General features: G+C 41.7%; 1 protein-coding gene across 1 annotated transcript; it reads right to left on the reverse strand.

Annotated features, from left to right (window-relative positions):
* Positions 1 to 7806: 7806 nt before the first annotated feature.
* Positions 7807 to 18904, reverse strand: Myct1 (MYC target 1). Its single transcript, XM_032896353.1, has 2 exons — positions 18732 to 18904; positions 7807 to 9183 (listed from the first exon to the last, which is right to left on the reverse strand). The coding sequence occupies exons 1-2, from the start codon at positions 18781 to 18783 to the stop codon at positions 8669 to 8671; spliced, it is 567 nt and encodes a 188-aa protein (XP_032752244.1). The 5' UTR covers positions 18784 to 18904; the 3' UTR covers positions 7807 to 8668.
* Positions 18905 to 19301: the final 397 nt, after the last annotated feature.

Consider the following 19301-nt stretch of genomic DNA (forward strand, 5'->3'; position numbering starts at 1 on the left):
GTATCTTAGTGTACTGTGTGTGTGAGCATGAGTGTGTGTCCAAATGTGAGTATATATGTGTGCATGTGTATGTGCTTATGTAAGTGTGTGTGAATGTGAGTATATATGTGTGCATGTATATGTATGTGAGTATGAATGCGTGTGTGTGTGTGTGTGTATGAGTGTGTGTGAGCATGAATGTGTCCAAATGTGAGTGTATATATGTGCATGTATATGTGTTTATGTAAGTGTGTGTATGTGTGCATATATGAGTATGTGTGTGAATGTGAGTATATATGTATGCATGTATGTGTGTGAGTATGAATGTGTGTGTGTGTGTGTGTGTGTGTGTGTGTGTGTGTGTGTGTCCGGGGATGGAACCTAGTTTCTCACACATCCTAGGTGGGCCCTCTGCTGCTGGGCCCAGATCCCTTTACATATTCCTTTACTTTCAACTTTGCTTAGCCATTTAAATTTAGGTAAGGCTTATGATTGGATTATAGCCAGAAGGTTCTGATAGGACAGAAGCCCACCATTTTGTGAGCCTGTGTATGATTCATCATATTTAATTATTATAAGGAATGAATATAATTGACTTTATTTTGTGTCTGAAACTTACGTTCACTCTTTATTTCTATTATTGTTTCTGTTTTCTATCACTTATCACAAGACCTGTAATTTATCTGTGAGCATGCCTATTTTTCTGAAAATAGGTCATTTGCCAGCACAGTTTCTTATTAATGTACTTCTTATGTACGTATTTTTCAGTTTACAAGCTTTAGAAATAAAATGACACATATAAACCCTCTGTGATTTTTAGAAACATTTTGACAGGTTTTCAAAATCCAACCTACCATTATTTATATGGAACTGGGAATTTGACAGAAATCTGTTGTGCCTAATGGAAAATTGAATTATCCCTGCTGTAGGAAGGAGGGAGACATTGCCAGGCGTCACGGTTACGGAGATGAAGAATCTCAGTATGACTGACACCTCATTGCTTTTTCTGCTCTTTTGTGGGCTAGATTAATTCTCTTTTCTTATGATTACAGAAGAAGTGGGCTTTTAAACATCACATCTTAAGGTTTTAGCCATTTATAAGAACTAGCCTTCCTGACTCCAGGTTCCCAAACATTCGGTAGAAACCATGACTTGTACTTGGTTCAGAGCCTTCTTATACCAAGCAGCAGGATACATTTGGTGTAGCAATTGCTCCTGCCACACGTGGGCAGATGGTCAGTGATAGAAACTCAGATGTGAGAAGTAGCTGGAGGGAGCAAAGCGACGATCTGTAGTTCCCAACATTACCTTACTCTTCCACGGCCCAGTACAGTCATTCTGAGAACTTCTGACTTTATCTTGTCCACTAGCATGTCTTCATAATTGTTTCTTTTATTTCATGAGGCAAAAGAAGAAATAACACACCATGTTAAAAGAAGCCAAGGAAGGAGGGGGGGAGAAACAGAAGAGGAACGGAGATAGATATAGACAGACAGACAGACACACAGACAGGTGAAAATGAGGTTGGCACTTGGATCCATGGCAAATTTTTAATAACAGTATGAGTTAAATTTTTAGAAGTATTTATTTGCTGCAACTATCATAGTAAATCAATTGTAGCTTTGCACTCTGTGTGTGATTTCCATGTTATTAGATCCCCTTTTCTTGGTTTTTCCAATTGTTTTAAAACACATATATGAGGCATTCTCAAAAACCTCATACTATGTCTCCGAGGTGGCCATTATCAATCATCAAAATTCCATGTATTTTTTTGTGGATTCCTTTTTTGAGAGACAGAGACAAAGACAGAGAGACAGATAGACAGAGATGGAGATGGGGAGGGGGAGGGGAGGGAGAAGGAAAAGGAGGAGGAGGGGAGGGAGGAGGGGGAGATTGGGGGGGGGGGAAGATTGAGGGGGAAGGGAAGAGGGGAGGGAGGGGGGGAGGGGGAAGGGGGAGGGGGAGGGGAGGAAGGGGGAGGGGAAGGAAGGAAAGGGGGAAAGGGAGTGGGGAGGTCAGAATCTCATGCATCCCAGGCTGACTTAAATCTTACTCTGTAAGCAGAAGGTGGCCTTGGTCTTCTGACCCTCCTGCCTCTGTTTCCCGGGTGTGAGGCGGTAGATGTTTGCTTACGTGTGCTGAGTGGAGCTTAGGCCTTAAAGTGTGTCAGGCAAGTGCTGTACTCACTGAGCTAACCAAAGCTTTTCTTTGCTGTTTTTTGGTTGTTTGTCTTTACTTTTGGAGTCATCGTCATTTTAAGGGTTTTGTATTTATATTTTTCTACTTTGGACACTTTTTGCCAAATTGTACTATTGAATTTTCTAACTTTTCTCTCATAATGACTCTTCCATTGATCTTCTGAGCTCTTTCTGCAAATAGTATTAACTATTGGTTTTGCATTGCATCAAAACTGCCTCTCAGTTTGTTCTTCATCTTTGAAGGAACATCTGCCTGTGGCCACAAGACCGCATCAAATGCTTTCCCTATTTGCCTCGTGTTCATTAAGAATGGAGGGCTCTAGCTCCTCCTGTCCTCACTGTAGTTGGGAAATCAATCTAGGCATCAGTTTCCCACCGCCAGTCTTAACCAGGCACAGGCTTCCTTGAATGTCTTACGTTGTCAGTAAAGACTCTAGAACTATGACCTCCTATCCCCAGCATTCTGGGAATCCCAGAGCTCATATCTCTATCCATTTCTAAGGTTGTTTTCAGTAGCTTTAGAACTACAGACAACAAGGTAGGCTGTAGTGACTCCCCCGTTCCTGCAGTCATAGATCTTCTGACTCACACCTTTTAGAACATGATCAACTGATTCCAAAGTGTATCTTACAGCAGCCTCCATAGATGAGAGCTTCCCATCGCTACTTTCTATTCACTTCTCCAAATAAGAAAGAGTGGCCTGAATTGTGGGGTTCACTCTAAAAGTATCACCTACTATATTAAGAGCTCTTTAGTAGGGCTGGAGAGATGGCTCAGTGGTTAAGAGCACTGGCTGCTCTTACAGAGGTTCTGAGTTCAATTCCCAGCAACTTACAACCATTTGTAATGGGATCCGATGCCCTCTTCTGGTGTATCTGAAGATGGTGACAGTGTACTTATATACAGAAAATAACTGTTTTTAAAGCTCTTTTGTAAACACTGTGTCTATACTGAAGAGTCAGACTTGGCAATCCTTCTATTCCAGCTAAGCAGGGACATCTTTTCAAGTCAAATCATGCAAATGGGTATATTTCCCTACACTATCTCAATGCAGGAACACATCTAAGGTATATAAACCCTTGGAAAAATACTATGCATATGACATTGCCTTGTTTAAAAAATGTTTTGCAAAATTTACAGAAGTGTACAAATGATTGTTCTATGAATTCTTAAACAGGAAGAGGAGAAATACGTCTGTATTTCTCACCACTCTGTCAGTGCCCAAGAGAATTTATTACTGTGAATGAAGAAATGCAAAATCACATGGCAGCCGCGTCCTATTTTTCTGGTCCCTTGCCACAGACTTCCATGAAAGAAATGACTCTCTCTCTGCAGGTGTCTTCTCATTTCCTTTTAGAACTGGGATTCTGACAGAGAGGTGGATTTTTAAAATTTATTCTTCCTCTTATACAATATATTCCTACCACTGTTTCCCCTCCCTCCACTCCTCCTAGTCCTCCCAACTTCCCCTCTCCCCAAGATCTGGTGCTCTGTTTCCCTCCAGAGAAGAGCAGGGTTCTCGGGAATATCAATGGAACATGGCATACCAAGATACAGTAAGACTAGATACAAGCCTTCATGTCAAGGCTGGGTGAGGTAACCCAGTAGGAGGTAAGGGTCTCAAATAGCAGGCAAGAGTCAGAAACACCACCACTCCCACTGTTAGGCGTCCTACAAGACCTCAAGCTAACAACCATAACATGTATGCAGAGGGCCTAGTGCAGTCACGCAGGCTCTGTGATTGACACTTCAGTCTCCATGAGCCCCTATGAGCCCTGCACAGTTGATTCCACAGCGCCTGTTCAGATGGGGTCATAAAAGTCACAGTGTTCCAGGACACCCGGGAACCTTGCTTACAAGATAAAGAATCATGTTACATGTGAAAAGGGAGAGTCAGAGGTTGGGATGCTCATAGGTGTCCTGTCCAGACAGCACTGCCAGCCCTGGACAGCACCCCACACTTGAGTGATGTTTAGAAAAATTTAAAGAATGTGTTCCCAGGACAGAGTGCTTGTCTGCCACTGGGAGTCTATTTGTCTGAGTCAGGGAGGAACTATCCCTAGGACACACCCTGAGGATGTGGCTCTCCTCTCCTGTTACTTTTAAAAAGTTGGAAGTCAATTTTTCCCAATGTGGAGAGTCATGAAGTGGTACATACCGCCTTTAGGACTGGGGGTTTGCTAAAAAGAGACTGCGACCTCCTCACTCCATGCCTCTGTCTTTCCAGTGTCTTTTGCCTCTCCAAGCCTCCCAGGCTGGCAAGTCTCTCTTGCTCTCTCCCTTCCTCTCATTTGTTTCTGTCCTCAAAGGACAACATTGTAAATTTGGTAAGTTTCGTACCATATTATAGAACATTCTCCATTCTTAATGAACACAAGGCAAATAGGGAAAGCATTTGATGCAGTCTATTATAGAATAATAGGTCTGCCAAAGAAGAAACAAGAATTTTTTTTATATAAAAAAATTTGGGCTTGACAGGCATGTTGAACGTTGAGGTCAATACAAGGATCTATTCTACCTTATTTAATTTTGAGACAAGGTCTCTTATAGCTCAAACTTGCCATGTAGTTTATGACTGTGAATCCTTGATATTCCTGCCTCTATTTCCCATATACTAGGACTGTAGGCATGCACTGTAGCCCCCAGCTATCCAAGACTCTTTGTACATCTCATTAGACTCATTTCAAAGGGTCATCAGAAACATGGAAAGGGCCCTCCCTTCTTTATGTATTTGCTAACCATGATGTGATATGTTCTCTTATAAATAAATAACTAAAACAATAGTCAGAAAAGCAGCTGAGCTGTTCTAAGTGCACACGGGGACATTCTCAGGAAAAAAACGTTAACTCCCATAGGAAATACTTGTTACCCTTCTATCCTTCCTCCCTTCTTTTCTTCCTTCCCTCCCTCTCCCTCCCTCCCTCCCTCCCTTTCTTCCTTCCTTTCTCCATTACCTTGTCTCTGCCAGATATTTTTCATGGGGAAAAGAGCTTGGTACCGTCATTTGCAAACACTGGACCACCAGTGCCCGTTACTTTGTTGCTGAAGTATAGATTCTGTTGTATAGTCCAGGCAAACTCAAACTCATGATGAAATTTCTTTCCTTGGCCTTCTGGGTTCTGGAATTATAGGCAAGTACCACTATACCAAGGTCAACTAACAATCATTAAACTCCACATTATTTCTTCATTAGAGTTTTAAAAGCAATCATGGTAATGCAAGGTTTTAGTCCCAGCACGTGGAGGCAGAGGCAAACTGATCCCTGTGAGTTCCAGGCTAGTCTGGTCTACACTGCAAGTTCCAAGTCAGATAATGCTAATAGTGAGACCATCTCAAAAAAATTACATATTTTTTCTATTTTACATTTTCGTTTTTCAAATTTCTTACTTCTTGATGGAAAGTGTTTTCATTAGTCAAAAAATAAGCTGTGAATTGAAATTAACACCAGTTTTATTTCATAATCGAAAAAAATACATTTCAAATGAAACAATTACAACCACAAACACTTCTAGCTTCTTCAGTTTTAACTTCACATTTCATGCAAAACACGATATTTATAAAGTAATTCTCATGGTCATTTCCTAACTGAGGCTGAGGATCGGGTAAGAATTCTGTCAAATAGCCAAATGAACCAGAAGACGTCTACTCTCATTTTTTTCCCTTGAGAGGACATAGGAACAGTTTTCATTCTCAAATTTAAATCACTGTAAAAAGAATGCCTTCCTTGCTTCTCATGTTAAACACCGAGGATGACATACAACCTAAAATTAGCCTTGTTACTAAGCAGAAGTTCTCTCATGCAATCTTACCGGGGCTATATTACAGTTTCTACATTTCCTTAGTAAACCAGTAAGCTGCCTGTGCAGCGGCTCTCCTCAGAGCTTCTTATTTTTGCTTCATAGTTTTTCCTTCTCTCTTCTCTTGTGTATTTAATTATAAGGTATCTTGGTGGTCATTTTGAAGGCCAATTTCTCTTGAGGAACAATGGATAGAACAAATTCTATAAAACCAATTTAGAAATGTTGTAGGGGATCTTTTGTGAAAGGAATTGTATTCTTGAGCTACTGGGTATCACCAAAAAATATGTACAGAAGAATAAACAATTGCACAAGCTACTCCATGTGTCCGATGTGAATTACAAGTTTCCTGAACAATCCCCCAGTGAACTCCTGTCCTTGAAGCAAAAGGACCACTCAAAGTCTCTGGGGCCCACATTAAAGATGTCCCCACCTGTTGATGTGGATTCCTTGGGTAACCACCTGCAACAGTGACCTTTTAGCTATACCTCTCCTGGGCATATACCCAAAAGATGCTCCAACATACAACAAAGACACATGCTCCACTATGTTCATAGAAACCTTATTTATAATAGCCAGAAGCTGGAAAGATCCCAGATGCCCTTCAACAGAGGAATGGATTAAAAAAAATGTGGTACATCTACACAATGGAGTACTACTCAGCTATCGAAAACAATGACTTATCAAAAACAATGACTTCATGAAATGCATAGGCAATCACAGAAAAACACACATGGTATGTACTCGATAATTGGATATTAGCCAAAAGGCTCAAATTACCCAAGATGCAATCCACAGACCACAGGAAGCTCAAGAAGAAAGATGACCAAAATGCGGAGGCTCCCACTCCTTCTTAAAAGGGGGAAAATATCCATAGGAGGGGATATGGAAGCAAAGTTTAGAGTAGCGACTGAAGGAACGGCCATTCAAAGCCTGCCACACATGTGACCCATATATATACAGCCACCAAAACTAGATAAGATTGATGAAGCTAATAAACACTGAGAGACACATCCAGAGCATGTCCAATACAGAGGTCAATGCTAACAGCAAACCACTGAACTAAGAATAGGAACCCCTTGGGGGGAATTAGAGGAAGGATTGACAGAGCTGAAGGAGCTTGCAACCCCATAAAAACAACAATGCCCACCAACCAGAGCTTCCAGGGACTAAACCACCACCCAAAGACTATACATGGACTGACCCAGGGCTCCAACTGCATATGTAGCAGAGAATAGCCTTGTTAGGGCACCAGTGGAAGGGGAAGCCCTTGGTCCTGCCAAGGTTGGAACCCCAGTGCAGGGGAATATGGGGGCGCAGTAACGGGGATGTATGGGGGGAATACCTGTATGGGGGAGGGGGAGAAGAGGGGATAGGGGCTTATGGACAAGAAACCGAGAAGGGGAATACCATTTAAAATGTAAGTAAAGAAATATATCTAATAATTTTTTTTAAAAGAAAGGTGTTAGAGATGGGATTCGCAGCATGTCACCCATAGGATGGTGCCTAGGCCTGAGATGATCCAGGAGGAATTGCTGCCCAGAGATGCAGCCTGTTTCACTGTGGACTATCTCTGTAGAACCACTCTTAGTTGACCTCAGAGTTAACAGGGAAATTTCTCCTAAAGCAGTGCTTCTCAACCTTCCTGATGCTGCAACCCTTTAATACAGTCCATGTTGTGGTGACCCCCCAACCATAAAATTACTTTTGTTGTTAACTTCATAACCGTAATTCTAGTACTGTTATGAATTGTAATGTTAAACATCTGTGTTTTCCAATGGTCTTAGGTGACCCCCTGTGAAAGGGGAGTTCGACCCTGAAAGGGGTCGTGACCCACAGGTTGAGAACCCCTGCCCTAGCTAAAGTGCTCTCCTGCTTGTTGGCTCTGAATCCAAGAAAGTAAAAATGTCACTTGATGCTAAATAAAAACCTGTGCTTACAACAAGTACATTGAAGGTGCCATTGCTGTGGCAATGACATTACCCCAGCAGCCATGTTAAATCCTCATGCCCCTAAGTCCAAGGGTTTTACATTAATGATATATGGGCAATGTTATTGGGAAGAACTACAAGATACATCTATGTGGGAAAAAACAAGGTAACTGTCAAAATGGAACCATCCCTCTGACGTCAACACAGCCTGGCATCTTTGTTTGATTCTCATCCATAACTGAGTAGAATCCCAGGCTTTTAGAACATCCGCTGTTCTATTGTCTCGTGAACGAACACCATGAAAGCTCTAAGACTCAAGGATGCCAGTGATTCAGTCGTTGCTCAAAAGTAACATTAAAGTTCCTTATTTTAGTGACTTTGGTTTGTCATCAGTCTCGTGGGAAAGTGACTGGGGGATTATAACCCTATACAAACATCAAAGGTCTTTTAAACCTAAAACACACAAATTCACATGATTTGTACATTTGAATCTTTAATCAATATCTTTAATCCAACGCCTCACACTGGATCCCCAAAATACATAAATATAGGACTTTTTGAGAAAAGAATACTTTTGTGTGAGGTCACTGAGAAAAACTTGTTCAAAAGAAACCGTGCCTTATCTGTAATGTTCAGCTTTCATGAGCCTATCAACTTGGAAAATTACTCACTGGGGTCATGGCTCCCAAATTCCGTTTACCCTATATATCATTTTCTTTCTAAAAAAGACTTTTAAAAAATTAAAAACAACGAAAGCCCAGGCTCAGGAATCGGGAAATGCCTTTATGATGGATTCATAGGCAGGTGGGGGTGGTGTGGAAAGGCCCATCCGCAAACTGTTGCTGGACCAGCGGAAGTCTGGCCGGCTCGGACTGTGTACGGTGCTGATGGTGGATGGGGTGGTGGAGGCAGGCAGAGTCATCAGATGACTCTCGGTTTCCACCGGAAGTGGTGGGCATTGCAGGAAGGGATGGAAAGTCGAAGCCCTGAAGCTTGATTTCCTGGGGAAGGAATTTGCCAGCTCTAGGGAAGCTTGTCTCTGGAAAGTGAGGCTGGCCAGGCTGAGGTTGCTCCTCCGTTCACAGCCACTGTGGCGGTAGAACCCAGTCCTGCTGAGGCCGTGGTTGTAGGAAGACCTGGGTCTCCTGGTCGGACTCCACTGTGAGATGGGCGCACTGGCTCTTCTTCGTCGCGACAGAAAAACGAACAGCGCCCAGAGAAATCCTCCGATTGCGAGCCCAATAGCCACAGACACAGTGAAGGACATTATAAGGTCCTCTGAAACAAAGAATCAGTCAGTAAACTGTTAGCTCTAATTTCAAAGACATTCGTTTAAAAAATAAAAAAGCCACAAGGCAGAGTATGCACTGTTCATGGAATGAGTGCTGAGTGCTGAATTTTAACACACACACACACACACACACACACACACACACACACACACACACACACTTGGATATTTTTTATTTATATTTCAAATGCTATCCCCTTTCCCAGTTTCCCATCCATAAACCCCCTATCGCATCCCCCTCCCTCTTCTTCTATGAGGGTGTTTCCCCCAAACCCCCTGCTCCTGTTCCCTCCTCCCCGCCCTGACATTCCCCTACACTGGGGGGTCCAGCCTTGGCAGGACCAAGGGCTTCTCCTCCCATTGGTGTCCAACAAGGCCCTTCTCTGCTCTAACGCACTTTGAATTCACAGAGAATGAGCAGGATTCCATTTACCGAAACAAAACTACAAAGAAACATTGTCTGCTTGTGCTTCTTTATCATCTTTAGAAATTAAAAAGGTCTCATGGGAGCTGGACCTTAATGTACCAGTTTTTCTTACAACCTGCAAATGTCCACGGCTCATTTCCTTTGAATTATGACTGTAGCTGATGTGCCCCTTGGTAAGGAAGGTCATCGCAGCGCTAAGCATGTTTTCCCACTGTCTGCTTGGCTGTGTCACACTGATTTCTCTCACCTGCAGTCAGTATGGCACCGCACTTCCTGCACGCTATCGGAGGTAGGAAGTGTGGAGACAGAACCATCTGGAGGGCTGATTTATGTCATACTTCCTGAACACCCAGACTCTCAGATTCCTGACTCTATAATGACATAACCCATGCAGACGCCTCGGGTTCCAGCTCATACGTCGCTCACTGTCTGTGCTGTGACAGTGAAACCCCACCTCATGAGTCGCCACAGACTTTCCATTGCACACCAGCATGCTCCAGTTCACGGAGCTTGGGTTTGTCCTGAATTCCTTCTGCAGGGAAGTCTGTATGCACATATCTTCCATTCTCTATGGAGGTGCTACGTGGCTGCCCCTCACAAATTGGAAGCATATTCTTAATGGCTGGATTGGAGTGGCCGAGCCTCTCTACTTTGCATGGAAAACCTCCCTGGATATTTGAAGCCCCTTTCACATTGTGCTCAATACATTCTTCATCTTGCATGAGCTAACTCCAAATTGCGCTATTTGCTCTGTCTCAAAGCCGTTCATTCTCTCCAATCCTCTGTACTTCCGCATATAATTTTCCTTATGGTGAGACATAAATTTTGTCTGGGGAACTCATTTTTAGAGAACGATTCTAAGTACTGTCTTTCTCATACAAAAATGAGTAGCTCTTAAGTAAAAAGGCAAGGTGTAGATTTAATTGCCTATAAAAGGACTCTACAAAGAGCCAAATTCTGGGAATACGCTTACGAAGATTTGATATCGGGGTCATTGGTACAGATTGTTTGCTATTACTCCTCTTAGCAAGTAGGGTCTACTCCCCTTCTCTCTGGGTTATCTGCGACTCACTTGACCAATGGGAGGCGGTAAAACGGAGCTTTCTAAGTTCAGGTCTACATTGCAAGAGACTTTCTTTCAGCCTCTACCTGCTTGTTTTAGGGACTTCTCCATGGTGGGCATAGGAATAAAACCAAGCTAGTGTGGTGGACACTGAAAGGTGACAGAGCTATACTCTTCTTTATCCCTGTGACTCTGACCAATAGCCTGCTATCCTGGGCATGACACGAGGAGTGAATTGCTCCAGGTCATTCAGGTGCGGGCAAACCCCATCTGCCTGTGGTCAGAAAATCCATCTTGCTGACCTGAAGCTGATTTGCCAACCCTGAACTGTCAGCTAATTATCCGATTGTTCTTCCAAGCAACTCTATTTTGAGGTGGGTATTGGTTAGCAAATGCTCATTGATTATGCAGTAAAACAATAGCAGATCCATCCCTATCTCTTTCCTTGTTGAATAAATATTGGTGAATTTGTTGAATCTCACTTTTTAAAGGAGGGGAGTTAGGGGACATAATTGCCTAGCCCTTTCCCAGTTTATTGCTGTAGCATCCAGAGTATCTAGAATGCAGAAACAAAACAAATAAATGTTAATAAATATGTAAGTATGATCACTACTAACTAACATAGGCTTTATGGTATGGTATCCCTTCACCTCTTGAGGCCTTGTGGACCTCCTGTGGCAAAGCTGTCTTCATTGTTACTGGGAATATCTTCATATATGATCACATCAAAACTTTCTAAAGGGCTGGAGGGATGGCTCAATGGTTAAGGGCACTGACTGCTCTTCCAGAGGTCCTTAGTTTAATTTTCCACAACCACATGGTGGCTCACAACCATCTGTAATGGGATTCGATGCCCTCTCCTGGTGTCTGAAGACAGCTACACTGTACTCACATACAATAAATAAATAAACATTCTTTAAAGCTTTCTAAAAACACTTCACCCTAAACAAACAAACAAAAAAACAAAACAAAACAAAAAACCAAAAACCCAGAACAAAACAAAACAAAACTACAACAAAAATAAGTCCTTTATGAGAATGCTTTTAAATTCCAACATATTGTAGGACAAAGCTACTGAACCTGGTATTGTTGGTTCTTAGAGGTTTCAGAGAGTCAGGTATTATTTTTAAAAACAAATAAATATAATTGAACCTAAAAATTCATCTTACCTTTATACAAAATGATTCAAAATTAACTTTATCAATGCCCCCCAAAGCTAAAATTCTCAATATAAAGAAGTTTTAGAAATTCTGCAATGTCTTGGCAAGAAGGATAGCCCTGAAAAAGCAGCATTTTCCAAAACTAAAAAGAGTTAGAGAAAACAAAAAGGAACAAGTAAAATTATATAATTTCATGTATAGTACCATTAGAAGACCGACCAACATTCAAAATCCAAGTTACCTAGAAAATAAGCAATGGAATGCAGGTCTTCTCCTTTTGAAGACAGAAGGAACAAGCTCTGAAGTAGGCGAGACTCCAGACAGGGTGTAGAAATTAAGCATAGCTATACAAATGTGGTTTGGGGGGTGGGGGTTGGAACCAGTAAGTGGCTGGCATCTAAGCCCTTAGGGAGTTCCAGCTCCTACTGACAGCTGTATAACACACTTAAGGTGTTTGTCCTGCTGTTTGCCTGTAGCAATTATCGGTACTGTATCTTCCAACAGGAAGGTCTTAAATTTTCAGTAAGCAAAATTTCAACCTTGAAGCTGTAAATGGTGTGAACAATTAGTACAGGTCGCCATCTAGTGGGAGACTGCTGAATTGTTGGTGATTTTCATAAGAGATTGTAAAATCAAAGCCCTGCAGTTCCAGGAATTGTAAGTTCACCTCCACCCGAAAAAGAACATGAGTTCTGTTCTTCCTAAAGTGCAGACGAGGATGGGTTCAGTGGTAGAAATGTTGTGATGAAAAGACTTTGGGGGGAATAGAATTTAGGGCACAGAAATGTGGACGGTTGCGATTGGCTGACTCTGCTGGAAAGTTTCTTGAGGTCAACAACAAAATGGGATTCACCCTTCCCTGGTCTAGTCTGTGGCCTCATGTGCACATCACCACATGCACCAGGAGATCGCAACTTTTCTAGCGGGCTTCATGGTTTATACTTCTTCCCTTTGTGGCCGCATCCATAGATCCAGGTGCCCTCTCTTTGGGATCAAGTAGTTAAGTCCAATCACATCACACGTGTGTCCACACCCCAACCCTCCTGCAGAGTAAAAGCAAACTCCTAAGAATGGACTAAAATCTCCTACCTGTAAGCCCTCACCTCAATGAGTGGAGTTCACCATATGATGCCTCTCTCTCAGTATTCACTAAAGACGCTTCTGACCAAGGCCTCATCCCAATTCTAACCTGTTCTTTCAAAAACGTGTTTGTAGATAGCTTCATGGTTATTTTTATAGTGTTACAGCTGCTACCTTGAATATAGTAGTGGAATATACACCGGCTTAGAAGTTTGGAAGTGGTTTTATCCAACAGTACTCGATTGCAATTCCCAGGATGTGGAGCCAACCCGAATGTCCATCACCAGATGAGTAATTTGTAGAAATGTCTGTCTGTCTGTCTGTCTGTCTCTCTGTCTCTCTCTCTCCCACCTCTCTCTCCTTCCCTCCCTCCCTTCCTTCCTTTCTTCTTTTTTTTTTGACAGGGTTTCTGTCGGGATAGCTCTGGCTATCCTGGAACTCATTCTGTAGATCAGGCTGGCCCTGAACTCAGAAACCCACCGAGAGCTGGGATTAAAGTCATGGTCCAGTGTGACAGTGGTTTCAAACCGCCCTATCACCTCTTACTGTCCAATCCACTTTGGTTTGTGTGTGTGCAGTTCATGTTTGCATGACAAAACCCCCAAACAATGCAACTCTCAAAACCAACCATGTTACTCAGTGGCATGAAGCTGATATGTGCCTATGTATGAATATTCAGTAATAATGGAATATCATTACTGAGCCTAAAAAACCAGAAAAAACTTTAATTTAAAACAATATAGATAAATCTGAAAGACACTATGGAAACTGAAATAAGCCAGGCCCAGAATGGATCAATCTTTACTGCAGAATTCAAATGCTTTTTTTTGTACAGTGAACATTTTATAATAAAGTATTAAGAAGACGTGTCAACATAGTATAAATTAATTTTACCTGATATGTTTGGAAATATAATTCAAGTGCCAAATTCTTGGAAAACACAAACTATCATAACTAAGAAAGGAGTCCATTGAAAATCCGAGTGATCCTCTGTTTAAAAAATGAATGTGGGGCCGGGGGAATAGCTCAGTGGTTAAGAGGGTTTGCTGTTCTTGCAGAGGACACAAATGTGGCTTCCAGCACCCACATAGACCAGCTCACAACCACCCGTAACCCTGGCTGTGAGTGGATCCAACACCTCTGGCCACTGTGGGCACCTTCACTTATGTGGGTACCTACCTACTCATACACCACAATTAAAAATAATTTCAAATTATAAACGTGTCATTATAAAACTTCCAGCTAGAAGTACCATCTATGTCCTATGCAATGCCACCACTAGTGAACTTTTAAAATAATAATTACACAACCCAAATTCTCCATAAGCGCTTTCAGATCGTCAAAAAGTGACAAATACTTCTGACTTTTTTACAAGGCTTGCGTGACATTGACACCTAAATCTAACTTAGATATGACAAGAAGGGACAGTTCTCACGATTTCATTGCAGAAGTCTGGAGAATGGGGACCCACCAAGTACATACACTTTTGTGAGCTCTACCTCAGTGTTGACCTCAGGTCGGTGGAGCCCAGTGAGGTGCAGAATCTAAATGCAGGTGTTTTAAGGATCTATATTTGTCAACACTTGTTCTTTAAAGTCCCTCAGTAACAGACATAAGGACATGATTAATAGGTTATTCATATGCAACAATGATCCTTGTTGAAGAAGCTTTCGTGATATACAACTGAAGAAATGGGCTTGACATATAGGCAACGTTGGCTTGCTATTTTGAGAGAACATCACAGAGACCCACGCACAGTCCATGCCTGCTCCACCACCATCCCAACTCCCTGCAAACATCTTATGTCATCTGCTTGCTAGACCCCTAAAAACCACATTGTTCTACAAGCTAGGAGCCATCCTCTGCTCTGGGTTGAGGTACATCATTTTTTATAGGTTGAGAGGATCATAGCTAACAAATCAGTTTGTAGCCCTCTGTGCCTTCAGCTACCTCAGAGCAGTGTAAGGCAACAAGCAAGAAGGCACAGTAATAGCCGTTCTACTCCTAAACTACCAAACGAATCATTAAACACAAAGACTGTAGCACCGGTTTGAAAGCCAGCACTACACCGCAGTAACAAGGTGACTGATAACCACGATGCTGCTTGTTGTTTCTTTTTCTGTTTCAGCTTCAAAACACTAGCAGCCCCAAGGACTCAAATATACAGGTTTTTGCATGGACAGCAGCATGAAGAAGAAAGCAGAGGCCGTGTGGTTTTGGGGAGAGAACGAGTTACAGTATATTAGCAATGAGTGCTCTAAGGAATGAGGTCACGCCTCCATCCCTCCGTCTCTCCATCCTTACTTGTGCCTCAGGAAATCCCAGTAGTGAGCATCCACTCCTAGATCCCTGGTTAATAGTATGTCTAGAGGATAACAAGCCCTCATGAGGACCTCTGGATGCCAGAAGGGCGGAACAATAGCTAGGCTCCTGAAGTTCCGGTATTATGGGAGAATGTTAAGGGTTGTTTGTGCACTGAGGCAGATGGGACAGTATTGGAATGAGAGTCAGAAGACCAACCAGGGAGCCTCAGAGAAACGAAAAATCACGCTGCTAGTCAGAACTGCACAGAACACAAGAACCTGGCTTTACTCTTAAGGGCTCCAGCCATGAAGACAGGGAGAGAAAAACCATCCCCAGGACAGCTGGGGCACACTTGTCACTAGATGTCAGCAGAGGACCTGGATCAAGAACTCTTGGTCCACTCCCCTTGTACCTGATGTCATCCTCAGACCTCACAGGTCATTTTCAACTTTAGGGAGAAACCCAAAGAAAGAGGAGGTGAGTAGCCTGAAGCCACTGCAGGGCAAGAGGGTCTGTGTATTAACTCAAGCACTGCTATTCAGAATCTTAAAGAAATCCTCCTCCGTTCTGACTTCCCAAGTCTGTCCCTGTAATTTTCAAATACAGATGTTCTGGTTAGCTGTTTGTGTCTTTGCACGCACACCCTAGTGACTGATTACAGTTTTCCCGAGTGCCCAGACTCTCAGACAATACCTCACATGTTTCACCTTAGTACATTGCCTAATAAAGTCAGCCAAAGCTTTGGAGTTAAGGAATGACCCGAAGAAGGCTGCTCATGGTCGGAAGTGAATGAGCAGAATGTCATTCTTAGACATGCCTTTTTATCTGAAGGCTATTGGGTTTTCTAGGAATAGCCAATAGCCCATTTTTTTTTCTAAAAACAATTCAGGGACCATTTAATCGTGTTTTAATTTCTATGGCATATTCTCATTCTTGGTTGTTGTGTGTAATATAATGATATTATGTGACAAAGCAGAAGTTACTGATACCAGTTACCGATTTATTCACAGGCTTCTGTTTGCATACAATCACTTCCCAGAATGCAAACCTTTCAAAAAAAAAGAAATGATATTTGGGGGGAAGATCAATTAGAGGAATAAATACAAGCCCATAGATCAAGAAATATCCCAGGTTTGGCCAGTGCTAGACAAACTGTTAGGAAGACCACAATAACAGCAACCGCACAGCATAAGACAGCAGAGAGAAGCAGAAGTGTCCTGTGTATACTCGCAGGTACTAAGAGAACGTGTGCATTCCACGACAGTCGCCCGTCAGTGACAGTCGCCCGTCAGCCCAACACACTTTGAGGGTCTGTGTTTCCTGCTGCCTTTCTGGGATGGTTTACAAAGAAGGGAAGTGCTTTGCATAGAGTAGAGATGGGGGAGCAGGGTGGAACCATCTGCATAGCGATCAGTCTCAGGCCACTGTTGCACCTGGCTAGCACCGGCGGCTTTAGTGCTTGCACCGTGTTTAGTAGGTCTGATTGAATGAGCACTTTGAAAACCTGCAGGCTACCACCACTTGTAATTGTTTTTGGTTTGTTTGTTTGTTTTTTGCTTTGTTTTATTTATTGTGTTTTTTGCATTCCTTAAGTAAGCCAGAAAGTCATATTTGAATTTTTATGCATGTCACTATGTTAAGTCTGAGAAGTTCCTATTGTTGGTGTACGCCAACAAAAAACGTGTTTTTTGTTGTTTTCATCAAGACTCATATCAGCTTAGATGCAAAATAGAATGAAAATGGAGAAGACTGACATTCATATATCAGGAAATATTTATATTCTATACACTGAAGTTATAATTACATTTTGTACTTTGTAATTTTACCCCAGAAATGATAATACCATCTTTTACCTGTCTCCCACAAAGCATCAAACATATTTTTGGCTCACCATTTTTGCTTTGTTTTAAAAACATTTTGCAAGACAGTAGCACCTGCTTGGTTTTCACCAAACCATATCTACACACCAAGAGAAGGGAGCAGTAACGCGTACCTGTGACACAGATATCTTGAATTCCTTCTTAAGCACAGATGGGTTTCCTTACTAAGATACCCGAATGCTAGGATAAAGGAATGAACTCAAAAAGTGTAAGATTCATTTTAATGAAAGTCATCTGTGCTCCAACCAATGAACAATAAGTTATCTTTCCTATATGAACCTGGAAATTAACTTGAATAGTTTGAAAAGTCAGAACTGGCTTGTGTGTAAGTGTGTGAGTGTGTGTGTGTGTGTGTGTGTGTGTGTGTGTGTGTGTGTGTGTGTAATCTTTACTCTTGAGATGACTTGCTCTGGAATAATTTACAACGGCTTCGTGATGGTAAGTTTACTCAGATGCACCATAGCTATTTACACCATTTAATATAAATGAGGACAGTAAATGATATTTTCACAAATATTCCATTAGATTGTTCAGAATTCAAAGCTTCTTTTCTCTTGATTTGAGACTTATTTGAGACAGGAATACCTTACTTTTCACTAATCTTATCATGCAAAATCTCTTAAAGCTTGAAGCAAGCACATTACTTATAAAAAATTAATTAACTAGTTAATTCCCTCAATGCAAACACCTGTGGTAATAGATAAACATATCAGATTGCCAGTATTTCCCAGATAGTTTCCAGAGCCCTACGTCCAGCCGTAGCAGAGAGCCTGATACAGTTTTCTGAGATGATTAAAAACTCATCCTTCACATGAGTGTAGATCTCTTAATAAACTCCTGTTCTCCTTTAAAGTTTCTTCTGGTTTTAACTTAAATTAGTCCCCTTATTTATACATTTTTTTAAACCACAGAGACATGGCAATGTCTTTGCCCATCCCAGTGCCTGCCTCCTAAATCTGGCCCAGAGTGGATGGTGATTTCGGCTCCCTGCTCTGAGACCTCAGGCTAAATAGCGTCAGCCAGAGCACACTTTGGTGCTGTTTCTCTCCCTTTTGCGACAGGCTTCCATTGTCATAGCATATGTTATTTCTGCTTCCTCTTTTCTTTTCACAATTTCATTTTAATTCCACATTATCTATGTCACCATTCTATAAAGTCAATCACAGAAAGATTTGTTGTTCAAATTCACTTTGAAAATTAAAAAAGAATAGCGCTGACAAAAACACAGACTTCACAACCCTCTGCTGAACACCTTGGTTTCATGAAATAAAATCCAGAATCCATTACCTTCAGACAAATAAAATGTAATATTCCAACAAGACCCAGGTGTTATATTTCATTTGACAATGATGTCTCCTTTATATATTTTTTAATTTTCACTTTAAAAAAACTCATTATTTTCTAAACAAGTTTTGTTAATTCAGCCAAGGTTTATATTCTTGACTCTTCTTCCATGTTTCTGTAGTTTATTCTGAGTATATTTCTTGAAATAGATTTATGAAAGCCATCACCAGATAGTTATGGCAATTAAACTGTCTTAGAGATTCCTGATGCTGTAATAAACCATGCAGAGAATTTCTGTGCCTCTTAAGTTAAAAGCAGGGAAGGAAAGGTAGCTTACCCCAAAAGTTTTCTGGCCAAGGACTCCCTAAACTCGTGGTGTTATTAGCCATAATGTCCACAAGAAAAAGAAGCCAGTGTGTCCACAACAAGCAGTTTGAGTCTATGCTTTGTGGTTGAGCAAGAGGAAAATAATTTTCACGCAAACCCACGTATACTTCTGTTTACATAAAAGGAAGTAAGTGTATCATGTTTCCTGCTTTTATACTCGAATTAGCAACTGTTTTTCTTATCTTGGAATTCCACATGGCTCCCAGACACAAAACTATTTCCTTCCTGTCATTTCCTCCCTCGTTACTAAGTGCCCTCCTTCCAGCCACATCCAAAGCTGTCTGGGGACAAGGTCCTCCATTTACACGCAGAGGAAGATAGCAAGGTCCTTACTGCTGCACTTAACTTCACCTGTGTGGAACGCTGTGCAGCAGGTGGCATTCCGACGTCAAAAACCTTGTCACGCAGGCAGACAGGACTTGTCAGAAGCCCCTATTCAATTACATTCTTTACCTAATATCTTTTGTTTATAAATCTCAGATAATAAAATTCCTAGGTAATATCTCCCTGCATCTGGTAT

Source organism: Rattus rattus, chromosome 2 (assembly GCF_011064425.1).
Source record: "Rattus rattus isolate New Zealand chromosome 2, Rrattus_CSIRO_v1, whole genome shotgun sequence".
NCBI lineage: Eukaryota > Metazoa > Chordata > Mammalia > Rodentia > Muridae > Rattus > Rattus rattus.

Coding starts and splice junctions, on each gene's coding strand:
- Myct1 (XM_032896353.1), bottom strand. CDS start 18,783: ATGGCTAATAACACCACGAGTTTAGGGAGTCCTTGGCCAGAAAACTTT. Junction 9,184..18,731: donor TTGGCCAGAAAACTTTTGGG/GTAAGCTACCTT, acceptor TCTTTGTTTCAG/AGGACCTTATAATGTCCTTC.